This window comes from Atheta coriaria, unplaced genomic scaffold, assembly GCF_025399875.1.
Source record: "Atheta coriaria isolate IRGN ID8LTWV9N9 unplaced genomic scaffold, Caltech_Dcor_3.1 hic_scaffold_7_pilon, whole genome shotgun sequence".
NCBI classification, from domain to species: Eukaryota; Metazoa; Arthropoda; class Insecta; order Coleoptera; family Staphylinidae; genus Dalotia; species Dalotia coriaria.
This window is the reverse complement of record NW_027045449.1, coordinates 9294020-9320161: the sequence shown is the minus strand read 5'-3', so window position 1 is coordinate 9320161 and position 26142 is coordinate 9294020. Positions and strand designations below refer to the sequence as shown.

Here is a 26142-nt window from a genome sequence, read left to right as displayed (position 1 = left end):
TTTAAAAAGTCAAAATTTTACCACCATAACCTTGCTTAATCTGCAGTTATCTCCGGCAAACCGGCAATGTACAGTCAAAAATTGAATACACACCGTGAACAAACTGATAATTTCTGTTCCAACCATACCTTGGCAACAAGATCTGTCTACCTAATATTTGAACAGTTTCTACATTGATTTAATTTTGTTAATATACCATGTCCAAACTGGAAATCCTGAAACCAAGAGAAAGTGGTAAATACATTGCTGACAATGCAAAGTATGTGCAAATAAAATATGCTGGCATCAAAAGGCTGGGTGATGAGGTAAAAAACGAAAAATTACTAAAGTTGTTAAAAGCAACATGGCTAACATTAGAATTTCAGGTTGTTACCAAGATAAATTCTGGTGAATTATCAGTGGACCTCTTTAGCCAGGCAGCAATTCATCCCAAATCTACAGATGCATGGGCCCAGGATTGGCTTTTTGTTGTGGATACGCTTAATTTCTGTTTCTGGTCCAGAGAACATGAAGAGGGTTGGACTGTAGATGGATACACTGGGTATTTTGCACTATGTGCAGCCATTAACAGAGCCATGAAAGAAAAGGTTGATATTCTCAATCCTAAATTCTACTCCACCATCACCCATCAACAGGCGGAATCCCTATTTCGGAGTGATAATCAAGTAAAGATACCATTGTTTGAAGAAAGGATTACATCTTTGCATGAAGTTGGCAGCATTTTATTCGAAAAGTTTGATGGCAGTTTTGATAATGTTGTAAAGCAGGCGGAGAAAAGTGCTGTTAAACTTCTACAACTTATTGTCCAAAACTTTCCATGCTTTAGAGATGAAGCAGTCTATAAGGGAAAGAATATTGCTATCTATAAAAGGGCGCAAATTTTAGTTGGTGATATTTGGGCCTGTCATAAGGGAAAAGATGTAGGAGAGTTTGTTGATATTGATGAGATTACCATGTTTGCTGACTACCGGGTACCTCAATCATTGCTAGATTTTGGTGTGTTTGAATACACAGACGATTTACTACAGAGGCTAAAACAGACTGAAACACTGCCAAATGGGGATGAAATGGAGGTCGAGATTCGAGGTTGTTCCATTCATGCCGTTGAATTGATAAAGGATTATGTAAACAAGATTTTACCTGAAGGCAAAAAAGCCAATGGAATCTTGCTGGATCATTTCTTATGGGACTACAGAAGGCAACATGCTAAGCAAATTCTACAGAAAAAGTTACCATTCCATAAAACTTATTGTGTTTACTATTAAATTTATTTAATAAACCATTTTCAAGTCCAGGGAAGGAAGTTACAAAACATAACAATTCCAATAAAATAATATGCGAAACAATACAATTTCATGAATGTTTTGTTCTTATTGGTGCAGAACCAGTAAATTGCTGGATTCGCCGAAAACAACATTCTCGTTGTGACTTGTATGTGCACAATGAAAATACAAAACATGCACAACAGAAACGCGTGCACCACGCATACAAATAAAAAGTCTTTGGAATCTTCTTCTGTACGTTTATGCACCACTTTCTTTTTCTCGTCGACCTTACTGAAATAACTAGCGTGGATAGTTTTGAATATTCCCAAATGAATTAAATATTCATTGTTATGATAGAGAAAAGCAATGCACTCACTCAATGTAATATAAATAACAGGCATTGCTAACAAGAAGTTTGGCAATTGTTTTAGTTCGTAATACCTTAAAAAGCCAACATTCCAGTAATATTCTTGAACGTATGAATAGGGCAGTGGTATGTAATTAAAATCGCACCAAGATTGATTGTAATACTGTCCAGTTAATCTGTAGCCATTAGTGACTGCATGGTTGACTACTTCTTGAGGCAAATTAACAAAATTGTCAAAACAAAAATTAGAATGATGATAAAACTGAAGAAAAACAAATGGTGCTACACAGATGATGATAGACATAGCTAAAACAACTAGATTGCATGATAATTTCAGCAGTTTTATACATAAATGTGGTTGTGTACTGTGAACTAAACTGTTTCTCAAATTTCTCACAAAAAAATACATAAGAAAACCTAGATTAAGTAAACCATTGGATCTTGTTAATGTACTCAATGCAATCAATAGACAACTAAGGAATAACCACTTGGCAGATACTAAAAATGTATCAAAATGCATTTTCCAGCTGCAGTATATCAAAGCAAATGTTAGAAATGCAAATAAACATTCAGTATAAGCTGCAGAAAAAAATATTGTGGCTGGATTGATACAAAATAGTAGTGTTGCAATGTGAGCTCTGTGTGTACCAAACCAAGACTCAGTTAATTTGTATAAAATACAAGCACTGAGTAAAAACATAACAAAATTAAAAAGGACAAATGTGAGCAGTATTTGTGACTCAAAAGTTAAAAATGGAAGGTGTAGTAACTTAGCTAAATACTGTACAGTATATGGCAGCAATGGGAAGAATGCCAATGAATTCTCATAAGTGTATCCATAAAGTGCAATGTGCATGAAGTGTTGTCCATCCCATTGTGTTAAGCCACCCAAAACATTCAAGACTATGTCATCCCATAATGTCTTCTGAACTTCCAACGGTCGCGGATAGACAAATACTTTAGCATCATGATCAGGTATTAAATAATTGGCTACATATTGCAAAGCAATGACCAATAATCGCAATTGAACTGCAATGACCAATAAATTTTTAGTTATCATGGTTTTATCTAAAAAATATAAATTAATTGTTAGTATAACACATTAGATACGTGCATTACTATTTTGCTATTAGGTTTTCAATCATTTTCTCTTAATTCTTGTGGAATTTGCCTTGTCTGGATTACTTGCGAGAAAGATGTGACGCAAGTTGCCGCCCTCGATACATTGTCATCAAACTACCTAACCTTGAATTAGTTCATCTAGTTCGTCGTTTTCGTTCGTTTGTGGTTGATTTGATGATCATTTAAAGATCATTATTTTTATTGATGCGTGTCTTTTCTCAACACTCCCTGGTAGTTTAGTGAAATTCTATCAAATGTAATGTTATCGAGAATTTATCGCACTGAACCGGACACACGCTGGAGGCAAATAAACACACTCAAAGTATTCAATGATAAGTAAGTGTAATTGCAAAGTGTCATAAAAACTAAAGCTTTAATCACCTTTGTTCTAGTGTAATTGAAATCCAAGAAGGGCAAGAGTATCAAGTATTATTCAAATCAGGCAGTAATGACCTAGTCTTAAGTGTATCACTGTCAAATGAATTCCCCAAAGATAAACCATTCATCAAAATAAAACCAATTGTTTTCCACCAGTGGGTGGCTGGAGATGGGGAAGTTACAGGTGCTCCAGGTTTAATCAATGTATGATATTTGCTCTCTTTTGGGTAGATTGCTAATCTCATCAATTTTATCACAATTATTGCAGTTTACTGTTCATTCAGACCTTGGCAGGGTAGTGCAGGCAATCATCAGGGAATTTGAGAGGACACCACCTCCTTTACAAGAGTCATGTAGTTTATCAACCTCACCATCCATTACAAATCGAAGTATAACTCAAACATTATCAATTAATATGTGGAACAGTCTAAAATGTGTGTGTGTTATATCTATTGTAGTACAACCAGATGTTGATATAATGGGTAGAGCTAGTCCAAATTATTTTAATCATAACTATCCGACAACAACAACAACAACAAGTAATACTCCGGCGAGCAGCTACCAATCGGCGGCATTCCCCGAACTCAGTGCAATGAGCAACGACGAATTAAAACAATTAAACGAAAGCGTCGAGCGCCAAGAAGACTTCCTTGAAAACTTACCGCAAAACAAAGAAACCAATAAGATAATAGACGACTTAATTCTGCAAATCGAAGAATTGGCGGATTCCAACCTCAGCAAGCAGCCACTGCTGGAGGATCTAAAGAAAGATATTAATACGCGCATTGAAGAAGTGACGAAGCTGGCGTTCGAAACCGAAAGACTGAACATGGCTTATCAGACAATATCCGAGAAATATTCACCTAAAAATATAAAGAACAAACTTCAGTTCGCCGCCGAAGAGGCGAACGTAAGGAGTGAGGCCATCGCGGAGCAGTTTTTGCAGGGGCAGATGGACGTGGAGAAGTTTGTGGTCGAGTATATTCAATCGCGGAGCCTCGCGCAGGCGCGTAAAACCAAGGAGGAGAAGCTGTCGCAACAGTTGGAGAATCTGGAGCGCGCCGGCTTCTGAGCGTTTGTTTATTTTTGTTACCCCCCTACACCCACACTACTGATACTTATTTATGAATCCGATTGTGATTTATTTTCGCGTACTTGCTTTTGTGATCAATGTATGAATATAATGGCGATAGTTTCGGGTAAATGATTTATAGAAAACAACAAAATAAATGAAGAATTGACGAGTTACATTAAAAGTATCAGTTCTTTATTGTTTATATCCAAAAATGCATGGAACTTAATCAATTTGCGGTTGTTTGTTAAATATTTCCGTTGGTATTAATTATGTGCAATTGATAACAATATGTCAATATTTGCAACGCGAATAATTTGGTTTAAAGCACTTATTGTGAGTATTTATAAAGTGTACATTATGCTTCATGTCGGAGGTAACACGGGTTGAACGGGAATAATTGGTCCTACTGGTGGTGGTGGCTGTGGTAGAAATCGAGGACCAGGCGCGTTTGCAACGCCAAAAGCGGAAACAAACACATTCACAGCCGTGACCAGAAAAATCCCAATAACTGTGTAATTATTGATGCGGTTAGCGATGCAGATCTCTTTATCGTTCTTCACATTGTAGCGCGAGTTGAGAATCAAACCCAAACCAATGGCGACCTAAACAAACAAACGCATTGTATATTAAATATTGTGGTCAAAAGTTATCTTTTAATGTTTCCGGTCAATGTGATTTATAATTAAACCAATGCGCAATTATGTTCTGTACTTACTTGTAATAGAATACTAAGCGAAATCAGTATGACACTGGGATAATAATACGGATGTCGATCAAAGCTTTCAAGCACGTATCGCAGTTGATTTGCGTTTGCGGAAAATAGTGCAAGGTCCATCATTCCTTGCGCCAGAGTTTTCTTGTGTTGGTATTGGTTTACATCTGGAATGCTTTCCAGATCCAAGATTGAAAACCCGTTTTCTGCATCGGGGCCGAACCCCGGTGCGTGTGGGAATGGCGCTGTGGGGTGTGGGTGTCTCGGCGCGTATCTGCCATCAAATTCGTCCGGGTATGGTAATTTTGGGTGATGCGATGGGTTGGATTCACCATGTTCGCTTGTTGGTGGTTTGTGGGATCCAGGCAGCGTGGGCGCGTTGTCGAAGAATCCGTCGTCAACACCGGGTCGTGGTTTGTTTAAAACTTCGCGGTCATTGTCGAGGTCATCGATCTCCGAAATCTTCGCAGTCGGAGGCACAGCTTCTGATTGTGTGGACATTTCGATTAAAGGACTTTTCTCTGTGCGTTCTAATGAATGATGCCGATCAATCCACGAAGACGTGTTGTCGCGCGAAGCAGCTGGATTCATACTGAAAGACTTCAAGCTTTCAAGTGTCTTGGAGCTATAAATTCGGATGTTGTCCTGCGAGTTTTGGGACCGAACCGAACCGCAGAACAGTAGCGACTGTTGTACTAAGCCGGTTTTAAACACTACGTAGGTATGTAGGCGAATGTTGGAAAATCGGTCGGTTGTATGAATAATCGAGACCTTGACTGTCCACAGCAGTAACTGGTAAGTTAATTTGCTTGGTTTACAATTCGCGCAACTGTGGAATTCACTCATTATGCATGACGTAGTCGCGGTGTCTTCCAAAACTCATTAGTCAACACGGTAAACTTAAACTTTCGCGAACCAAGCTAAATATAACAAATAAAGCAAATACTACACCAATCACTTTTATTTAAATTAACAAACATTATTCAGATACGGAAACAAAACATGAAACTTTTTATTGAGATGATTCATGGGGTATTAACATTAAGGGAATTCCCTACAAGATTAATCATTTAATTGATTCATATCATAAAATTCATATCCTCTTTTCAAACTGTAAATTAATTGGTCCATCTGGTTGGTTGATCAACACCGACTTGGAATCCAGCTTATCCCCGACCCACCTGACCTTGTAATTCCTTATTAACTGTAATTATTTAATTAACTATATGTATCATGTGACATTTTGGGTATTGTTTGCTATCAAACCTTTAAAATCAATATTTGCATGCTCTGTTCAGCCAATCTTCGCGCAATGCACGATCTCGGTCCATGCCCAAAGGGAATTAAAAGAAATGGATGTGAGGGTTTGTACAATGCATGATCTTTCATCCACCTTTCCGGTTTAAACTCGTGCGCAACTGGAAAATTCTCGTTGAGACGACATGAGACTTGATTCTGACTTACTACCACAGTCTAATAAAACAAGAATTAAATGTAGTAGTTCAAACTATAAGTAATTACAAAAAATACCCCTTCCGGAACTTCGTAGTTTGAAAACACTCCTTTTTCCTGTAAGATACGTCCTATACCGATAGAAATCGGCCGTAATCGCAAACTTTCTTTAAGTACGGCTTTCGTGTAAAATGCATTGTTTAATACTTCGATTGTGACAGGTGATGATGGCGTTGGGAGCAATTTAAGAGATTCATCATAGATTATATTTTGTACGTGAGGATTTTTTGCGATGTTGTACAACAAGAAACTTGTTGTGTAAGTCGTCTAGAAGATGGAAACATTATACAAAACACTCATTTTATAAATTTTTAGTTATTAAATTTACGGTGTCTATTCCTGCCAACAGAATGTCACAAACCATCCCGATGATGTCCTTGAAATCCAATTCAGGCGACGCGAGGTAGTTTTCTAACAAAGTAGTTTGATGCTTAGTTTCATCAAACAGGGACATTTTTAGCGACAATAAGTCAATTGCGGTACTAAAATATCAATTATTCAGTATATATGAGTTGTAAGAGTATGACAAAAGTTAAATATCCTTACTCTTCCATAAAATTCTGCGCATGTTTTAATTTTCGGTACAGAGGCGTTTCAAATTTCCTCCATAGTTGAGGACCGTTGTCTGTTTTCAATATGCAACTATTTGTGGTCAGCGCGGCTTTCATCAACTTGGAAGAACGTGAGCTGGAATGTAATTCATCACGAGAAAAGCTATTCAAGCGTAAATCTAGTGCTGATAGACCAGTTACTAAAATTGAACATTAAACAGTAGAAAATGATTGCTTATAGTGTAGTGGATTAAATAAACTTACTTTCTAGAAATAGTCGTGCTAATTCGGGTAGATAATCGTAGTTTTTGGGTTGTGGTTTCTTCGAATGAATATGATCTAATCTTTCAAACCATTCTTGGATAACATCATCAGATGGTTTTATAAAATGTTGCACAGCAACTGGACTACTCAGACCTTTTTGAAATACTTTTCTCAACTTGTACCATGTTTCACCATTACTTAAAAGTTTCAAGATTGTATCAATTAGTTGCTGGGAAAGTGAGCTATTGTAAATCTTACGTAGGTAAAAGGCCACCAGTATTATAAACAGTAGGTCTATCAAGTCTGTACTTTTCTAAAGCTAAGTGACTTCTACGCTGTGGATACTTGCCCTCATATCTGAACATGGTTTCAATATCCTCTGGTTTAAACAACCACACAATATTGACTCCAGGAACAATTTCCTCCTTAACAATTGGGCCATATTTGTTGAGTTTCTTTAATCCATTAATGTGCAACTTATCAAAACTATATGGTCCTAAAAATAAGAAAATAAGTAACAAGTAAGTAGAATGTAATGAGTTACTCACCAATTATTGGTAGATATTTGTATAGTGTACCAATAAAAGGCAATGATTTAGGACCAGGAATATCAGCAAAAGGTTTAATACTGCTGCTTAAGTGCCTCATTGTACTAAGTACTACTATTGTACTACTATTCTACCATGAATTGTACTACCTGCTGAGGTGGATTTGTAGTGTAACGACTTTAGTAAATGTTACATCTTTGCGTCAGCTGTTTTTGTTGATGGTGCATCAGTTAAGCTGACCGCGCATGTTTTTTAGTCGACATACACGCTAATCTAACTCAACTGTCGTATTCCAAACACATGCTGTTTTAAACATAACGCAAACCATACAAAAAGTTCTGAAAGCGTATCTTAAAGTAGAATTATTTATTATATGTCGTAATACATATTAATTTATTATCTTACGTTAAATGATGTAAATAGTAATTAAAAGCTTTGAGTTACAATGTAATAAAAATATCACTAAAATTAAGCATGGTAAAAGAGTAAAATAGGAGATTCAATTAAAAATCAGCGCCGAAAGTAAAATCATTATCGGATACATTATTCATTACTCCGGCCTTCTGGTACTCGCCGACTTTCTTCTCAAAGAAGTTCGTTTTTCCATCGGTCGAAATAATCGTCATAAAATCAAATGGATTGGTCGCATTGTAAATTTTGTCACATTGAAGCTCACCCAGCAAGCGGTCCGCAACAAATTCGATGTATTGACACATCAGTTTGCAGTTCATTCCAATCAAACTAACCGGCAGAGCATCGGTTAAGAACTCCTGCTCGATCTTCACTGCCTCACGAATGATACTCGTCACGCGCTCCTTAGAAGGTTTCTGTACCAAATGTGAGAACATCAAGCAAGCAAAATCGCAGTGTAGTCCTTCATCGCGGGAAATCAACTCGTTTGAAAATGTTAGACCGGGCATCAAACCGCGCTTCTTCAACCAGAAGATAGACGCGAATGATCCAGAGAAGAAAATGCCTTCAACGGCTGCAAAAGCAACGATTCGTTCACCAAAAGTTGCCTCTTTGCTACTGATCCAGTTCAGTGCCCAGTTGGCTTTTTTGGTTACACAAGGTAAAGTCTCAACAGCATTGAATAAAAACTCTTTCTCTTTCTCATCAGCAATATAGGTCTCAATCAACATGCTGTACATCTCAGAATGAACGTTTTCAATTGCAATCTGGAAGCCATAAAAGCATCTGGCCTCAGTAACCTGTACTTCCTGACTGAACCTTTCCACGAGATTTTCATTAACGATGCCATCGGAGGCGGCAAAGAAGGCGAGCACGTGTGAAATGAAATGACGCTCGTCGGCAGTTAACTTCTCCCAGTCGGCTGTATCCTTCGATAAGTCTACTTCTTCAGTTGTCCAAAAAGATGCTTCAGCTTCCTTGTACTTGGCCCAAATGTCTGGATACTGTATGGGAAAGATAACAAAGCGGCGCGGGTTTTCTTTCAGTAGCGGCTCTATTTCCGGATCGAATTTCTCCTTAGAGGGCGGCGACGTGGATAGTACTAGCGATTTAATACTCAAGTTATCTGTGTTGATAATTTTCTCGGACAGCACGTTAGATGAAACATTTTCTTTGTTTTCTTTGAATAGAGACATCTTGGAAACTTGCAATTTACTAATTAGTATGGCTTTATAAACATTTAATGTAACGGTTACCTTCCCTGTTGTTGGCAGTAGCACGATCAAAGCCGTAATGTGAAATGGCGCAAAATTTTCCAACCGTTAAACCGACAAACGTAAAATAAGGTATAAGGTAGTTGAAAAGCGCGGGAAGAAAACTTGTCAAACTTCTACTACCAACTGTTACGAATAAATATAACTAGGACCAATAGGTGAAATTCGAAATCATGTCAAAAACAATAAGTAAATTTTTAATATATTTCGTGAGTCTTTTACCACTACTCTTTACACTATACAATGTCTCTTCAGAGTTTATTTATTCTTTTGTTGTGCCATTTCTTTCAAATTGCTTTTCTTCGCGTCCTCTTGAAGTTTTTCTTTCTTCTTTTTAAAAACAGGAAAAGGCGGGATATACGTGTTGATCGCTAATTCGAAATTCGGTAAACCCAGTAATCTTATAATGGGCAAATGGCGCAAAAATATTTTGCAAAAATAACCTAAAACAATTTGAGCTTCTTCGGGTGCGAATACTTTTTTATGACTGGGCGCAAACTAGAAACAATCAAATTATATAACCGTTGTTCTGTAAACTACAACACTCACATCAAGGCTGTGATAGCACAAAAGTTCTTTGAAAACCCAGTAAATATCTTCGGCTGTCGTTCGGTGGGAGCTGTTAAAATATCGGTGAGTCATGTAAAGCATTGATAACAACGCGCCTACTTGCTCTTCTTTATAATTTAAAGTTTTGGCGAATTTAAAACCTCCATATAAAAGTTCAACGGCTATTATTTTCGGTAACGCCTTCGGATATTTACGACTCAACTTCGTTTCTACAAAGTACATTTATTTAATTTATACGTGTCACAATAGAAATAATTGTTGCGCAACATGTCGTAGTGTTTCAAATTATTTGTCATCCACTCTCACATTTTCTTTTTAAATCTTACCAATAGCTGCTTTCACTGAACCGAAATTTTTCATCTTCAACAAAACCTCGACTTCGTCCTGCTGCATAAACGCCCAAGTGCATTCCAACGGCTCAGTAAAAATCGGTGGTTCTCTCAGTGCTGGATAAATGTAAGATTGATTTTGTTGCACATGTGCGTTGACTAAATCAGGAAGGGTGTACTTTTCACGACGTACTTCACATTCATTCACGTGTCTTGCAAGAACATTTAAAGATTCCATTGGATTAAATCGCAGTAGAAAAGGATAATATTTGTCAGTTTGATTTGGTGTGATAAGTGGGTTGCCTAAACAGACATTTTAAAATTGGCGCGACAACTCTGACGTCAACAAGGCGACCTTGGAAGGCAAGATGGTGGACCTGGTAGACGATCATTCCATGGAGTGCGATAATATGGGGTTGTTACCAGAGAAAACGCCCGAAGAGTAAGTGAACCTGCAATAAATCAATTCCTTTCATACTTAACTTCACTTCAATGCCGAATTTGTTTGTAATCTGGTGCTAGTGTTTTTCTGTGTGTCGATTGATTGTACTCTGACATAAGTGCAGTATTCCGGTCTAAAGCTGACAAAGCTTGTTCTAGATTTTAAGTATTTTGTTGACCTCAGGTAAATTAACAAAAGTTTGGTGTTATAGAATTGCTCTTACATTAATATAGTTGATATACTGTATCTTGCAAAAAAAATAATATTTATCAAAACATGATTTTTATTCAGTGGAAATTGCGATAATTTGCTTAATTTAATAGTGTTATTTGTCATAGTAAAATGTAGAATAATATATCAAAAATCAAGTAGGTTGTCAAAATTATTGTTTTGTTCTTTGTTTGCATGTCATTTGAAATGTACTTGAATGGAGACAATAATTTCGGTCACTCGTAAGTTGTCCTAAAATAATCGTACCTTCATACCGTTTTATTTCTACTCAACAGGCTGGCTGAGTTGAAAAAGGAAAGCGGTAATCAAAAATACAAATTGAAGGACTACAAATCCGCGCTAGGATTCTATGCCGAAGCAATTGACTTGTGTCCAACAACCGCTGCGTATTACGGCAATCGTTCAGCATGTTATCTAATGCTGAGCAAGTACAGAGAGTCTCTGGACGATGCACGCAAAGCAGTTCTTTTGGATCCCTCCTACGAAAAGGGATACATCCGGATATTGAAATGCGCAATTGCCCTGGGCGATGTAATGACCGCAGAATCCGCTATCGCTTGCATTCAAGAGAAGGTAATCGATCCATCAATCGCAACAGAAATCAAGCAAGTCGAAACACTCAAGCAGTATGAAACTGCCACAGCCAAAGCATATGAAACCAAGGACTACCGAAAGATTGTTTTCTGCATGGATAGATGTCTGGACCACGCTCCGACTTGTGCAAGATACAAGGTGTGCAAGGCGGAGTGTCTTGCCTTCCTGGGACGCTACGATGAGGCGAGCGAGCTTGTCAACGGTGTCCTGCACTTTGATAAAACCAACGCAGACGCTATTTACGTACGCGGCGTTTGCTTGTACTACGACGATAATATTGACCAAGCATTCAATCATTTCATCCACGTACTTCGTCTCGCCCCTGATCACGAAAAGGCGAAAGCAATTTACAAACGCGCCAAACAATTGAAGAAGACCAAAGAAGAGGGTAATGAGGCATACAAACAGAACCGCATCAAGGACGCTTGCGATTTGTACTCACAAGCATTACAGATTGACCCATTGAATAAGAAGACCAACGCCAAGTTATACTTTAATCGCGCGGTAGCGTTAGGAAAGCAGGGAAAGAACCGGGAAGCTATCGCCGACTGCACTTCGGCGTTGCAACTTGATAGTAAATACGTGAAGGCTATTATGAAACGGGCGAGACTCTATATGGATGTAGAAGAATACGAAGAGGCCGTTAAGGATTACGAAACATTATGTAAAATGGACAAGAGCAGAGAAAATAAGAGGTAGTGTATATTTATTTAAAAAATTGATGTTTTATTTATAATTAACATACGTTTGTGTTATTTTAGATTATTACAAGATGCCAAATTTGCTCTCAAGCGCTCTAAGCGTAAAGACTACTATAAAATTCTCGGTGTGGAGCGCTCCGCAAGCGATGACGAAATTAAAAAAGCATACCGAAAGCGCGCTCTCATTCATCATCCTGATCGTCATGCAAGCGCTTCGGATCAAGAAAAGAAGGATCAGGAAAAGAAGTTTAAAGAGCTTGGTGAAGCATACAGCATTCTTTCGGATCCGAAAAAGAAAGCGCGTTATGATAGTGGGCAAGACATGGACGAGATGGACGGAATGCACGCCGATTTTGATCCGGGACAAATGTTCCAGGCGTTTTACACTGGCGGGCATGGTGGCCCTGAGTTTGCCTTTGGCGGTGAGAACAATGGCTTCCCGGGCGCCTTTACCTTCCAGTTTTCGTAGGTATGCAAATGACGGAGGAATTCGGCGCGGGTCGCTGTCAGAATGATAAGACTACATTCCAGTCTTGATCAGCGCACCACCACCGGGACGTGAAATATCCCCCTAACTCTTTTCGACTCCCCCAATCATAAATTTCTCGTTAATTTGTGGCATTGACATCCTCGCTGCTTTAAGTTTACTCTGGTTGCATATGAACATTCATTGACAGCGTAACGGTAGTGATAATGTATTCTTAAGAGCAAATTATGATTTTGTTGATATACTCTCGATTTTTGTTGTTGGTTTTTCTTCGATTTCTTTTGAAAATACAGTTTTTTCCGAGAATTAAAATTTTCCTTTAGCAGATTGGTTCCAGTAATGTGCGGTTAGATGGCGCCATGGGGATTGAATTTTGTATTTTCTTCACGCTTCAAGTTTATTTAAAATGTATAACTTTTTTATAATAGTATAACTTTTTTTGTTTGTTGTGAAATTATGAATTCGGGTTATCCCGCTACCCTTCACTTAAACATGTGTCACTAAATTAATATATTCATAATTTGATCTTCAAATTAGTTCCCAAATGAAGCAAGGAAATGGCGAAATCCAGCAGTCATCATCACCAGCTTGGGACTGCTTTGCAATTTATGCAGGTCGTTTTGTAAATTGTACAAATCACTCATTTTATTACTTATTGCATAATAAAGTGAGCAGTGCACCGAGAAACATTCATCACGCGCGCCTGCAAACTGTTTTTGCTGCAAATTCCACAGGTGGGTCGTAGATTTACGATTATTGCTTATTGATGCATTATTGTCAAGCGTTTTATTGTAAAACGAATTTGTTGTCGGCGTACGTCTCCTCTTACCACCGGTTTGCACCTCCCACTACTTTTTACGGGTTGCCCGCAGTTTTGTTTGCTTTAAGTGCAGTCGGTGATACTGTTCTTTTTTAATATTAGCGAGACTACATTTAAAGGAACTTAACCCACTCGGATTCATCATACCCTCCAAAGGACAGAAAAAGGGCCAAGTTATATCTTTTCGATGTATCCGATAACTGCCCCGTCATTGTTTCGCTACAATTTCGTTTTAAGTTTAAATTTCACTTACTCATCTCAATCTTAAGTTCTTAAGTGAAATACGACTTAAGTCGGGTCAGACGGGACACGAAATGTGGACTATCAATTTTAAAATTAAAAACAAATTAAGATCGATTGATTGATACGTCAACGTCCAAACATCAACGTCTGCATCCAATTAAGTCATCCAAATATTTGTGTTTACATCATATTAACATAACGTGCTGGTAAATTGATTAAATCTACATTTCTAGCATTTAATGGTGAATAAAAATGAGATGGTTAGGCACACAGAATGCAGAACGCGAAATATTCAATTAATAACATTACGAGTATTTCGCGGTATTACCGTGGCAGATTTTGAAGATTTAAATATTTATTCTTCAAAATTTCATTGTTACGAATAGTAACTATTGCGGGCGTGACACAATATTGTCTTTTATTTAATTACTACACGACTACGCCCGTTGGTGTCGTAAATAACACACAAAATGAAAACGCGCCCAGAAAGAGAGAGGAAAAAAAACACATCTCCGCATGCCAGACCGCGGTTCGGGTGGCATTCTGATTGTTTTCAGTGATTGATTGGCTCTTAACTTCTCCGACAGCTGAAGCATGCACGCCACCATATTACAACTATTATAACAAACATTGATTTATGCTAATAACGTACACCGCACTCAATTACACCGGCGTTAATCTCTCTACACTTGCACTAAATACGGAAATGACGTAAAACATGTTTTTCTTTGCTGAAAATAACAATCGTGACTAAAAATATTAATGGAAAAGAAGATTAATTATGCGTTAAAGATAAATATTTTGTTGCATTGTTCCACTTGAAAGCTTTTCAGGTGTGTTTAAGCTCACGCTGCGCGTTTAATTTGTTTTAATCTACCGAATAAATTAACATCGCTTTTGATTTAAGATTGCAATTAAATAGTGTCAAAATATATTGATACAATTTTTCGTAATTGAATTACTTTAAATTTGAACTATGATTAAAAATTTGATTGTTTTCCAAAATATTTGTTTGTGTTGAGATGGTTTGTTGGTTTCGTTGGACGAGTGCCGGTGTGGAATGCGATAATTAATCACCGTCTAGTTGGGCAGCGTTCTACGGCCGTGGCTGGACGACGGGGGGTCGCACCCCGGCGCACCGTGGGGGAGCCGCAGCGCGCGAGACGGACCGAGGAAAATCGCCAAAAAGGGCCCTCGGCCGAAGCGGGCTCGCTCATAACAATTAACGATTTTAGTCGTTTTTAAATGCATTACCGATGCGCGCTCCGTCTCGCAGCGGCGTGATACGGCGTTAAACGTGAAAATAAATAAAACACGCGGCCCCACATCGGGGGTGCGAACATCCATGCGGCGCTCGCACGACTCGTCTTAAACGGCTCGCATCGGCAATAAATCATTTTATCTAATCACGTAATACTTGGAAAATTTGAAATGGAAAATTTTAAATTAAACAAACGGCGCGGAGAGAAATTAAAACAATAAAAACGACTACTTATGTGTGTCAAAGCACGAAAGCTTATCATCCCTTTCATCCCTTTGTTTTTGGAACGTGTAAATTTTTCGCCGAAGACCGTGCGTTTCACCAGAAGTCAAACACGACCGCATCATGTTAAACACGCTGTTTAATAATCGTGCGTAAAAAAGTTTGTTTATTGCTGCGTGTATGCGTGCGCGCGACGAAAAAAAGGTCGTGCTCGTAATCAATGCCGTCCCATCAGAAGCGGTGGTGGGTAACACGCCAAACAGAAGTAAAAATTAACATAAAACCGATTACGACGACACGACACGGAAGCCGCCAACAAGAGAACACTCAAAAACATCGTCACACAGCGCATCTTAAAAAAAACCGACCTACTAATGTCGAAATTATACCGTAAAAATCAATTTGCTAAGAAAAATAAAACGGCAACCTAAAACGCATACTCAAAAATTAAAATTGAACCTTTTATTGATTTGAATAATAAGTAGAACAATAAAACGTTTGAACCAAACCCTGCCGCCCGCCATCCACAAAAAAAAAACGAATAATAAATCGTCGAAACAATGCTCCGGACCGAAATTTAGTCGAATGTGAGAACAAAAAATACAAAACTACAAAAATCGGCATTTTTATCAACAGTTTTATCAACTAGTCAGCCGTTGTGCTTACACGATGATGATAACAATGGTCGATTTGCATTTTAAATTCCCCGTGTGTGTATGTATGTGCTTTTTTTCGTCGTCGGCCGAACATATTTCAGGAGTATGGACAGAATCGATATTGAAGTCAGCATGCCACGGTAAAAACGTAATAACCACACTACGCACGTCAATCCGAGAATATAATAAACATACGAATCAACAAACAAACAAAAAACAATACGCCGATAATAATAAATTATTCACACTGTGAGTGCAGTGTTGGCGGTTTACAATATCTAACATGATACAAATTAATAGGTAATCGTTGTGTAATTGTTGTATAACAATTGTCGTTACATCGAGGAACAAAACATCATGTTGGGATCATAATTACAACAATGTTTCAACCAAGTTGTACACATTTTGTCGTTATACGGAGTTTGTACCGAGAATTAGAACAGTTGGCGCTCTTGAAAATCAAAGTAATGGCAATGTTGGAGTAAATTAAATGAGCAGCACTCTTGTAGATTAACCACAACCGCAAGTTTTCTTATTGGTTGGAGTGCAGCCGCATGGAGGGTTCGGACGCATTTTAACAAATTCGAGTGGACAAGCGCCGCTTTTATTGCGTTACAAGATAGCGGGTGACCCAATGAGTGCATTCGGCGTACTCGGCATCTCGCCGTTCGCGCTACTTGCTTAATGAAGCGTTAAATTTACCGCGGCGAGTGCCTTTCGTCGTAACATCCAATTGATTAGTTTAGTCATGCTTGATCAAACTTTACGATGCGTTCTAGCAAACCTCAAACACTCCAATAACAAACAAACTTGCATCATTTTTATCTGATATTAGCATAAGTCAACAAAGTGACAGATTCCGTGAATCATCAACTATTAAAAGTTGCCAATATAGCTGGTGAAGTGATGAAGTACCTAAATACTTTGCGGATTGACTGAGGATCTTTGGGATTAAATGATCCATAACTAAACAACGAAAACTCATGATCCGAGCGAAGAGGAGAGCAGAATAAAAAGCAATATTATTGAAATATCATCATTTTTTATGTTTGCGCTGCGAGGGTTGCCATTTAATGTTCATCGGAAGTCGAATGCAGTGTGCGCGGCGCTCACCCCAGGAAGTCGACTCATTTTAGCACGACAATTGCGAGTATTTTAGTTTCTGTCCGAAAGTCGCCCCCGCAGCGTCGCAGGATCTGCGGACATTTATAAAACGGATAATAACGCCACTAGTCACGTGTCATCTTCATTCTTGATAACTTATTCACATACCACCCTTAGGCACACAACAGTTATCTTATCTCGGATACGGTTGTGTCGGGTTCTAAGGTAGGTGTCGCCTCGTACAAGTAGGTAATTAAATATTTCCGAGGAGTAGCAGTTGTGTAACATCATGTTGAAACACGACGAAGATGCGTTTTGATTTATCCTTAAAACTTTTACTCCACCACTCGTTTTTTTGTATTTTATTTTATTGCGTTGGACCTTGCTCAACAAAAGAATGAAGTTTGATTAATACCGACGATATAGGTACCTGCCACGCTCTTCTTCTTGACATTGGGTATAGTGGTTCAGGTAGTCGGAATCAACAAGCTGTGGTGTATAAATCAAAGCCTCGGAGAAAAATAAAAAATTAATGCGTTCACAAAAATGACGTGTTTCAGAATTGTGGGTGGAACACGTTTACTTTTTATTTCGAAACGGTCCCGAAAATGAATTTAAAGAATTTCACTCAAAACGCTGATTTTCAAAAGGGGTGGATTTTGATAGTGAAAAATTGTGGATTAAAACGTTCTGCGGAATGTGTTTGGCACCTTATCGGCTCTGTACATCGTGTATCCGCTTTGCGCTTCGGCCATATTAGGCCCGATCACGATTCGCGATCACGGCACGCCTCCGCGAGAAGCATCAGCACAAGAAGAAGAAAGTCACTAGACAATGTGTCTTTGTGTGTCTTTTCTCCGATTCGCAACTTTTTCTCGCTTGCCAGGCCGGCCTGGGAGCGGTGGTCGCCGAGGATTCTCAAAAATTACAGTCTGAAAAAAAATCGCGCTCGAAGTCGGTTAGCATCGTCGCGGATTATGTATGAGACACGACCATATAGAACAAAACGGGCTTCGGTGGGCCTCGCACACTGATTTTCACAAATGCACACCGCGGCGCACGTTTATTGATGCCAGACACGCACACTCGATGCCAATAAACACAGCATCCACAGGTCAGATATCCGCTCTTGCTTTGCCTAATTAAAAATTACAACTTTTTGCCGCCGCCGCCGCGTAGAAATAAATGATGCGTATTCGGTGCGGTCAGTCGGTGCTTTTTTTTGTTTTCACATCGTAAAACTGTCCACATTGCGGTTGCGACCCTTATTCTTATCTATACCGACGAATTTTCAACGGTTGTCTTAAAGATTGTAAAAGCAACAAATTTATTACCACTTGAAACTAGACCACACAAAATCTACACATAGTTATAAACAAGCAACATTGCACGATTGCCGATGATGGAAATTTCTTCAATATTATCAATCTTGATGATATTTGTGTGTTTGTTGTTTGCCGTTCGGGGGTGCATGCGGCGCGAGATCCATCAATATCTGTCTGGCGGCAACAAAACGACGCCGAGCCCCCTCTCGCGCTCAATGGGGTGGAAGGCCGCGCGCAGAGTGTGAATCACTCACGCTGGCCGCTCCTCATCTGCAAGTCAGATATATATCTATTCGAGCGCACATCACCAGCTGAAGAAGAAAGTCCTCGGCGACGAGTCCTTAAACGCGCATGCCGCTTTTTCGATGGAGTGCTCTTCCAGATGGCGTCTTTTCCCTCACGCCTCAACTACCCGACAAGTATTTGCTGAAGGAAGCAGAGTTTTCGCATTTTTATCAACAAAAAAGCGCTTACGGACTGAACAAACACGCTTTGCTTTTAAAACGACTCAGATACGACTTTCCATCGCAATATTTAGCCCCTAGTTCAATAGTGTTAATTGACATTAATTCCTAGGTCTTTCATGCATTTGTTGAATAGTTTTTTCTCACGCCTGCTAATGACATCGCCACGCGACCCGATTCTTTCCGCTTGACCGCGTCCGCGCAATAAAAACACACGCGCGCAAACAACCCCAGATTAAATCGGGAGCGACGCTCGAAGTCATTTAAAACGCCAATAACGAACAGCCAACGTTCTGATAAAGCAGAGTTGACAAAACGAGAGAAATAAAAACAGCACACTCTCACAGCTTCAATGAAAGAACAATGAAACAATTAAAAGCGACCATCGACCGGATTGGAAATCAATAGAGTCATTTAGGCTGTGGACAATGAGCCAATCGGAATTTTAATTTCGGCATGCACTCAAACTATTTGCAGTTTGCATCATTAGTACCTACCAACATTATGAAACATTATCTTGTTTAATTCCCGCCATTATTATAAATGCGAATATAAGATATCAGAAGCACCTTCAAGATGGAATTAAGTGTTAATCTTAAAGAAGTTGTAAGTTTTGATTTAAATAAGTACGTGGCAAAAGTGTGAGTTAATAAATCATCTCATTTTTTGTTCCTGCTAGAAAATTACCCAAAAAATACCAAGAGAAACTTGTTGTAAGAGGGTTTCCCCCCGTAAATTATTCGGTTAATAACAAATGTGATATTAAATCAATCCGATTTCACACCGTTGTCTCGACCATTCCTATCGCGTGCCGAACATGCGTACCGCGAGCAAAAAGAAGACGCAGCTCCCACTTGGGGGATAAAAGATGACCGTCGTAAATAACACTCGAGCAAGCGTATACACAAGCATTCCGAACAATAAACATTAAAATAAAAACCAACTCATAACTCATAACGCTTAAATGTTATTTAATACTCGGCGCGCACTAATGAAGTACAGCGTGCAGTATTTACGCACCTTTTTTTCTTCTCTCGCCGAGTGCTAGCTGGGGTTGTACGAGTATTCGTGCGCACCGATGCGTGAAACGCGTCCTTGCACAAATATCAATTACGTCATAATGGGGCACGTGCAACTCGCGGACACCCGACAAACAGATTAACGTCAAAATTGGCATACGAGTCGACGCATAATGACTTGATAAATCAAAGTCGGATTATGGCCAACTTGCGCTTTGATTAAACACACAAAACGCGCCAAGCCAAGCATACATTAATAATAAATAAAAGTGTATCATCATTGTTTATGGCCAAGTTCTCAGCGGGGTGTTGAGTCAAAGATGCGCCCGACGCGACGTGTCCAAAATGTGATCGTTCCCGCCACAGCGTGGTGTCCGTGTAAATGTTTGAAAAAAATAAAAAAAAAACAAACGAAAGACGCCGACAATTTAACACCCAAAGAGAACCATTCCATTTTATGTCCCAGTTTATATATATAGGGACATATATTGAAAGGGGATAGGGAGGGTGTTCCTTTGATAGTCACATACGCAGTGTAGCAAAGGAAAAAGTGTTTGTACGTACGCTTGGTGCGTGAGGATTTTTGCGGAAGACCTAAAAGATGAGCCAAAGAGGGTGCAATGTATATTTTATCTGTTACGCTTATATTAACAGACCATGGCATTTAATGGGGTGACTTTTAATGGTGGATGCGCGTGGCTCATTTGTTAACAGTTTCCTTTGATCGTTATAAATCATCGAATGAATGTCACCCCCAACAAACAATTCACGCACAATACAGCGTGAACAAATCTGCTTACGTGGACGCCTTCAACTACAGCATTAAAACCATTAAAAAAGAGTTGGTCCGATAATTTAAAAAAAAATGTAAAATTCTGGTGACACCTGCGTGTAAGTATTTTAAATCTGTGCACAATCTTGATAGTAATTACGCGATGTACGCGTGCTTTTTATGTAAATGCAGTGGAATCGTTTAAATGATTTATCAACGCCGGCACGTGAGATGTGACATCTTGCGACGGCGGCGACTTCAAGCAGCTAAAGTAGCAAACATTTGTCAACTTTATTGCGCATTAGCGATCAAATCCGCTCTCGTTATTTTAGATACTATATATTATGTTTGGAAATGTATTCCCACAGTTGTTTCTACTCTAAATTTAGTCAAATTCTAAAAATTTGTGGTTTTTCAAGAAAATACTAATAATGACAATACATTCTAAGAAGTGTTGTCTCCCGATGCATATAATATTATATGTAAATGTGGAGCAAACCTCAGAATAATTGTCATTTTGTAAAAGTTGCAAGTTTCTTTTTAAATTCTTTTTTTGTTATCGATTAGTCTTGGCGTTTTCGAAAACACATTCCCAAGATATTTGCATGCAACTGTAATTACGTGTTCTTAATTTTTTTTAAATTTTTTGAAGCACTATTAATGTGAAATTAATAATTTTGATAATCATTTTTTGTAGATTAAATTCTGCATCTATTGATGTGAAAATTGTACAGGTATTTATCAAGTAAACACTGAATAATTCAGTATTAATGTAATCGATCGATGGTGAAGTTTGGTACTTCCTAGAATGGTATTTTGCATTGGCGTGTAAGCAACCGCATATTATACACAGTAAGGGTCAATTTTTTGCCATTCGTGACTACTTTGCATGTGCCGCATAAACCTCCCGCTCGAGAAAAATAAGACAGAACTCTTTCGCCTAATAATGATAGCGAACAATCGTCTCATCAAAAATCCACCTGCACGCCGTGGTTAACTTGTGACCTATATTTTTAGCCATTTAATGCCTCACATAATTCGGCCGCCGAACTTTTCGTTTTTTTTTTAGTCGAAGAACAGTGCCGAAATTTTTATGTTAAAATTTTTTCGGTCGAAAAACAGGACCGAACTTTTCGGTTACATTTTTTCCTGCGAAAACAAAATAAAACTAGAGTTTAAAGTTTTTAATTGCTATTATCTCGGAAACTAAAAGCGAGCGCCAAAAAAGGATTTCAGGCCCTTGATTCTTAAAGGGTTTTCTACAGGATAGCGTGTTTAGTTTGATTTTTTCAAAAATCGAAAAACCTATAAGAGGTACTTCTTTGCACTTTTAGCAGTTTGGAACAGAAATAAATTGATGTTTTTAATAGCGTATCTGGTAGAGAATTCTTCAAGGATCAAGAATCTGCCGTCCTTTCTGTTCTAGCCCTTTTAGTTCAGGAGTTATTAGCGTTTAAAATTTTATTTAGATTTCAAAGGAAAGAATTTATCCAAAAAGTTTGGCCCTGTTCTTTGGCCGAAAATATTTTAACTTAAAAAGTTTGGTCCTGTTCATCGACCAAAAATATTTTAACTAAAAAAGTTTGGCCTTATTCTTCGATGCATTTTATTTTAACCCGCTGGTCCCATCGGAAGTGCCATAAATGGGCTTTAAAACGCAAGTTTATGAAAATTTGAATACATGCTGTGGAAAACACCCTGTATCTCACAAACTAATAGATTTTTTCGAGTTTTCCACCGCCATTTTGTAGTTTAGGAGACGCTCTACACAATGCATGCCATTTTTATCCGCTAAACGTTTTGGAAATGCCCTAAAATGCCCTTCAAACATCGGCATTTTTTTTAAATTTTGAAAACATGCTGTGGAAAACACCCTGTATCTTGCGAACTAATAGACTTTTTTCGAGTTTTCCACCGCCATTTTGTAGTTCAATAGACGCTCTACACAATGCATGCCATTTTAATGCGCTAAACAGGTTGGAAGTGCCCTAAAATGCCCTTCAAACATTGGCATTTCTTGGAAATTTTTAAAACATGCTGTGGAAAACACCCTGTATCTCGCAAACTAATTAACTTTTTCGAGTTTTTCACCGCCATTTTGTAGTTCAAGAGACGCTCTACACAATGCATGTCATTTTAATGCGCTAAACGGGTTAGAAGTGCCCTAAAATGCCCTTCAAAATTGTTATTTTTTTTACGTTTTTTTAAATTTTTGGGTCGTGAAACAGGGACAAATTTTTATTTCAACATTCTTTATTCTGCAAAACTTGAAATATTTTATAACATTTTTTGTCTGAAGAACAGGGTCGAACTTTTTAAGTTAAAATATTTTTGGCCGAAAAACAGGGCCGAACTTTTTGTGTTAAAATTTTTTGGGTCGAAGGCGGTAGTACGTGCATGGCCATAGTAGAGAGTGCATCTCTTAGTGTGTTTTGAATATACGGTTAACATTTGTTTGCACCGCAAACAGAAAAGCGACAGAAGTTTTCCAACTTCTTAGGAATTCTGTGTGGTGTGTTATTTAGTGCCGATAGTGCGTCGCCGCGAACTTAGACAATAAATACATTTAGGTTATACAATGGTGCAATCACAAGACTAACATCATAATATGTATATCAACACACTTAATGTTAGAAATACAGTAGTTACGTAGATACAGTAGATAGTAAACACATTCGCAGATGAGCAAGGGTACACTGACCCTTGTGCTAACAATTATAACGCATTGTAATTAAGCTATCTTAAGATTACAAATCACGAAGGGTCACTGCCCTTGGGCAAGTATGTACGCATAGTTTTGCACTTAGACATTTTTGGATGAATAAAGTTAGTAGTTACTGAGCAAGCATCGAGTGAAGATCGCCTCACTTCTCCGAGCACCTCTAAGACTCTCCGCTGCCTTACAACCAGCGTAAAATCCCTTCTTCCAGTCCTTCTGCTCTAAGCTTTGAACCCGGCGCCATCTTCAGAGCGCACGCTGGCTTCACAATTTGCAGCATCAATTAATATTACAATCCTCGATTCCTTGCGCAATACTAACAGGTTACAGGCCCAGGGTGTATTAGATTAGATCAGAGGAACAATATTAATTAATCGCGAATGATATTTTCGTCAAAAACTCGTTTTTTCAAGATTAAGAAATACGTGCTCGCATCTCGTTTTTCGTACTCAGTTCCGGCAGTAAAATCGTCGCGTGTCGGTATCGCTAAGCGATTACCGCTCAAGTTACAAGCAAAGACAAAAACAAAACAGTAATTCAAGTGATCATGGCTGAATCAACTTCAATGCACATCAGTGAGTTTGACGGAAAGAATTACATTCAATGGAGGTTCCAAGTCAAGTGTGCACTACGCGCAAAAGGAGTATTCGAAATAGCATAGATGATGCCACCGCTATGTGCTTGATAACCTCCGCAATGGAACTCAAACAGATCGCTCTAATAGAAAACCGCATCAGCTAAAGAGATTCTCGATCGGCTAAGCGCCATCTATGACCAAAAGTCAATCCAACCAGATGATTGTTTATGAAAAATTATACCAATACAAGATGGAGCTCACCGATTCAGTCACTGAACTCATCTCGAAGGTCGAAAGTATAGGTAAGCAAATAAAGAACAAGATGTGATAAACCAAGGAACAAGAACAGGAACTTCACCTGTAACTATTGCCACAAAAAGGGACATTTTGCTACAAACTGCAGATCACATAAAAGGAAACAAAGCCAATCGGAAGTGAACCAACACAATGGCGCTTTTCTCGTCCAAAATTATGAGACTGCTTGCCCCACTGATACTGAATATTCATGGATTCTCGACACATGACGCCCAATTAACACTACTTTAAAGTGTTGAAAGAAATCGATGGCCTTTTCGTCAAACTCGGAGACAACAAAAGAATTAAAGTTCTAGGACCTGGATCATTTCCAATTAGAAAACTAATTGATAGTGAAATCTCCGAGGTATGGTACATACCAGAGTTGCGAAGAAATCTTCTGTCAGAAGAAGTCATGACTAGCAAAAGCTATTCAATAAACAAAAGTAACGTAGATGCCAAAATCCACGACGGCAAGTATAACGTAAAGAAAACAATTTGTACAAAATCCTAATTTGAATCAAACCAACGACGGAAGTAAACATAGCATCGGGTTCTCTACGTCAATGGCATGAAAGGCTAGGACATATAAACACAACGTCCATTAAAGAAATCTTCTCCAAAGAACTAACAGATCAGATGCAACTAACAGACAAAGACGAATTCTTCTGCGAAACTTGTGTTTTTGCAATGCAGCTTAAACTTTCCTTTGAGACTCGTGTCAAGTGAGAAACTACACTAGGTGAACTAGTGAACAGTGACGTTTGTGGTCCAATGAACGAAGAATCGGTCGACGGCGCAAGATACTTGGTATTGTTTAAAGACAATTGTAGTGGCTATCGCACAGTAAATATGATCAAACATAAAAGTGACGTGTTGGAATGTTTCAATCAATTTGTGATTAAGTGTAGAAATAAATTTGGTTCTGATATCAAACGTGTACGAACGGATAATGGTACCGGCGCGGGGAGGCAGGGATTAAAATTCCTCATTAAAGGTAGCATGACGAAGGAGGAGGCCAGGGTAAAGGCAGCACTGCCCTTCAAATCACTAGTGTCCGGAGACGTGGCCAGAGCCGTGGAAGCCAACAAGAGGCAGAGATCGGATGGCAGCACTCCGGAAAGTGGTCCGCAGGAGCGTACCAAAAGGCAGGATGCGTCCAGTCCGACCGTCTCTGCTCAGGCATCATATAGCCAGCTGGCCAACGCCGTAAAGGTTGGAGTTATCCCACAAGGATTCCCCGATACCTTAATGGACGAGGGCCAGGTAAAGGCTGTACAAGAAACCATCTTGGACGCGATAGTCGCAATGGGAAACGGTCCTCTGAAACCCGCTTTTTTGCAGGGTTATCAAAGGCCAGAATGGCAGGCTCTTACCTCTGCTAACAAAGAGACAGCAGATTGGGTGAAGGGCTTAGCAGCACAACTCAATCTATGGGAAGGAATAAACGTAAGAGTAGTTGAAAAGGCTGAAATGCCCCACCACAAAATTATAATCGGGTGCTTCCCAACGGTTAAAATACCGCATAACAAAATTATGATCAGGTACTTCCCAACCAGTGGAGGTGAGAAAGCCGAAAGGGTCCTGGCGTTTGTCGAAGCCCAAAACGATTTAAACACCTCCTCGTGGAGAGTGCTCCTTCAGCAGGCCGGTGGACTGTGCCAGGAGTTGACTCTCTCGGTGGATTGCGCGTCGGCCAGTAAAATTAGAGGGCTTGGCTTTAAAGTCAACCACGCCTTTGGCCAAGTCACTCTAAGGGAGCGTAGGAAGAGGCAAGGGCTTGACCCACAGCCCAGCATGGCCAAACCTTCATGAAGTCATCCGATATGGCGT

General features: G+C 39.0%; 8 protein-coding genes across 9 annotated transcripts; 3 read left to right on the top strand and 5 right to left on the bottom strand.

Moving 5' to 3' along the window:
* Window positions 1–97: 97 nt before the first annotated feature.
* On the bottom strand, window positions 98–2692 carry PIG-V (phosphatidylinositol glycan anchor biosynthesis class V). Its single transcript, XM_065307963.1, has 2 exons — window positions 1707–2692; window positions 98–215 (listed from the first exon to the last, which is right to left on the bottom strand). Exons 1-2 carry the CDS (start codon window positions 2690–2692, stop codon window positions 188–190), a joined length of 1014 nt encoding a protein of 337 aa, XP_065164035.1. The 3' UTR covers window positions 98–187.
* Window positions 165–1294, top strand: LOC135796079 (queuosine 5'-phosphate N-glycosylase/hydrolase). The gene is made up of 2 exons (XM_065307968.1): window positions 165–305; window positions 366–1294. The coding sequence occupies exons 1-2, from the start codon at window positions 198–200 to the stop codon at window positions 1263–1265; spliced, it is 1008 nt and encodes a 335-aa protein (XP_065164040.1). The 5' UTR covers window positions 165–197; the 3' UTR covers window positions 1266–1294.
* Window positions 2469–4388, top strand: Vsp37A (Vacuolar protein sorting 37A). 2 transcript variants are annotated; one of them, XM_065307970.1, is made up of 4 exons: window positions 2469–2607; window positions 3147–3336; window positions 3401–3521; window positions 3591–4388. In XM_065307970.1, the coding sequence occupies exons 1-4, from the start codon at window positions 2600–2602 to the stop codon at window positions 4202–4204; spliced, it is 933 nt and encodes a 310-aa protein (XP_065164042.1). In that variant the 5' UTR covers window positions 2469–2599; the 3' UTR covers window positions 4205–4388. The 2 variants fall into 2 exon arrangements, with proteins under 2 accessions (XP_065164042.1, XP_065164041.1); XM_065307969.1 differs by lacking the exon at window positions 2469–2607 and adding an exon at window positions 2949–3090.
* NijA (Ninjurin A) lies at window positions 4378–5780 on the bottom strand. Its single transcript, XM_065307967.1, has 2 exons — window positions 4923–5780; window positions 4378–4809 (listed from the first exon to the last, which is right to left on the bottom strand). Exons 1-2 carry the CDS (start codon window positions 5763–5765, stop codon window positions 4570–4572), a joined length of 1083 nt encoding a protein of 360 aa, XP_065164039.1. The 5' UTR covers window positions 5766–5780; the 3' UTR covers window positions 4378–4569.
* An 82-nt stretch (window positions 5781–5862) lies between these two features.
* On the bottom strand, window positions 5863–8087 carry LOC135796074 (cytochrome P450 302a1, mitochondrial-like). Its single transcript, XM_065307962.1, has 8 exons — window positions 7795–8087; window positions 7505–7742; window positions 7247–7443; window positions 6978–7182; window positions 6760–6913; window positions 6450–6698; window positions 6186–6392; window positions 5863–6123 (listed from the first exon to the last, which is right to left on the bottom strand). The coding sequence occupies exons 1-8, from the start codon at window positions 7892–7894 to the stop codon at window positions 6013–6015; spliced, it is 1461 nt and encodes a 486-aa protein (XP_065164034.1). The 5' UTR covers window positions 7895–8087; the 3' UTR covers window positions 5863–6012.
* A 58-nt stretch (window positions 8088–8145) lies between these two features.
* RnrS (ribonucleoside-diphosphate reductase subunit M2) lies at window positions 8146–9606 on the bottom strand. The gene is made up of 2 exons (XM_065307966.1): window positions 9462–9606; window positions 8146–9409 (listed from the first exon to the last, which is right to left on the bottom strand). The coding sequence occupies exon 2, from the start codon at window positions 9399–9401 to the stop codon at window positions 8298–8300; it is 1104 nt and encodes a 367-aa protein (XP_065164038.1). The 5' UTR covers window positions 9402–9409; window positions 9462–9606; the 3' UTR covers window positions 8146–8297.
* A 58-nt stretch (window positions 9607–9664) lies between these two features.
* LOC135796081 (uncharacterized) lies at window positions 9665–10616 on the bottom strand. The gene is made up of 3 exons (XM_065307971.1): window positions 10376–10616; window positions 10029–10258; window positions 9665–9977 (listed from the first exon to the last, which is right to left on the bottom strand). The coding sequence occupies exons 1-3, from the start codon at window positions 10614–10616 to the stop codon at window positions 9738–9740; spliced, it is 711 nt and encodes a 236-aa protein (XP_065164043.1). The 3' UTR covers window positions 9665–9737.
* Window positions 10617–10679: 63 nt separating this feature from the next.
* Window positions 10680–13287, top strand: Tpr2 (Tetratricopeptide repeat protein 2). The gene is made up of 3 exons (XM_065307961.1): window positions 10680–10820; window positions 11327–12340; window positions 12407–13287. Exons 1-3 carry the CDS (start codon window positions 10747–10749, stop codon window positions 12813–12815), a joined length of 1497 nt encoding a protein of 498 aa, XP_065164033.1. The 5' UTR covers window positions 10680–10746; the 3' UTR covers window positions 12816–13287.
* Window positions 13288–26142: the final 12855 nt, after the last annotated feature.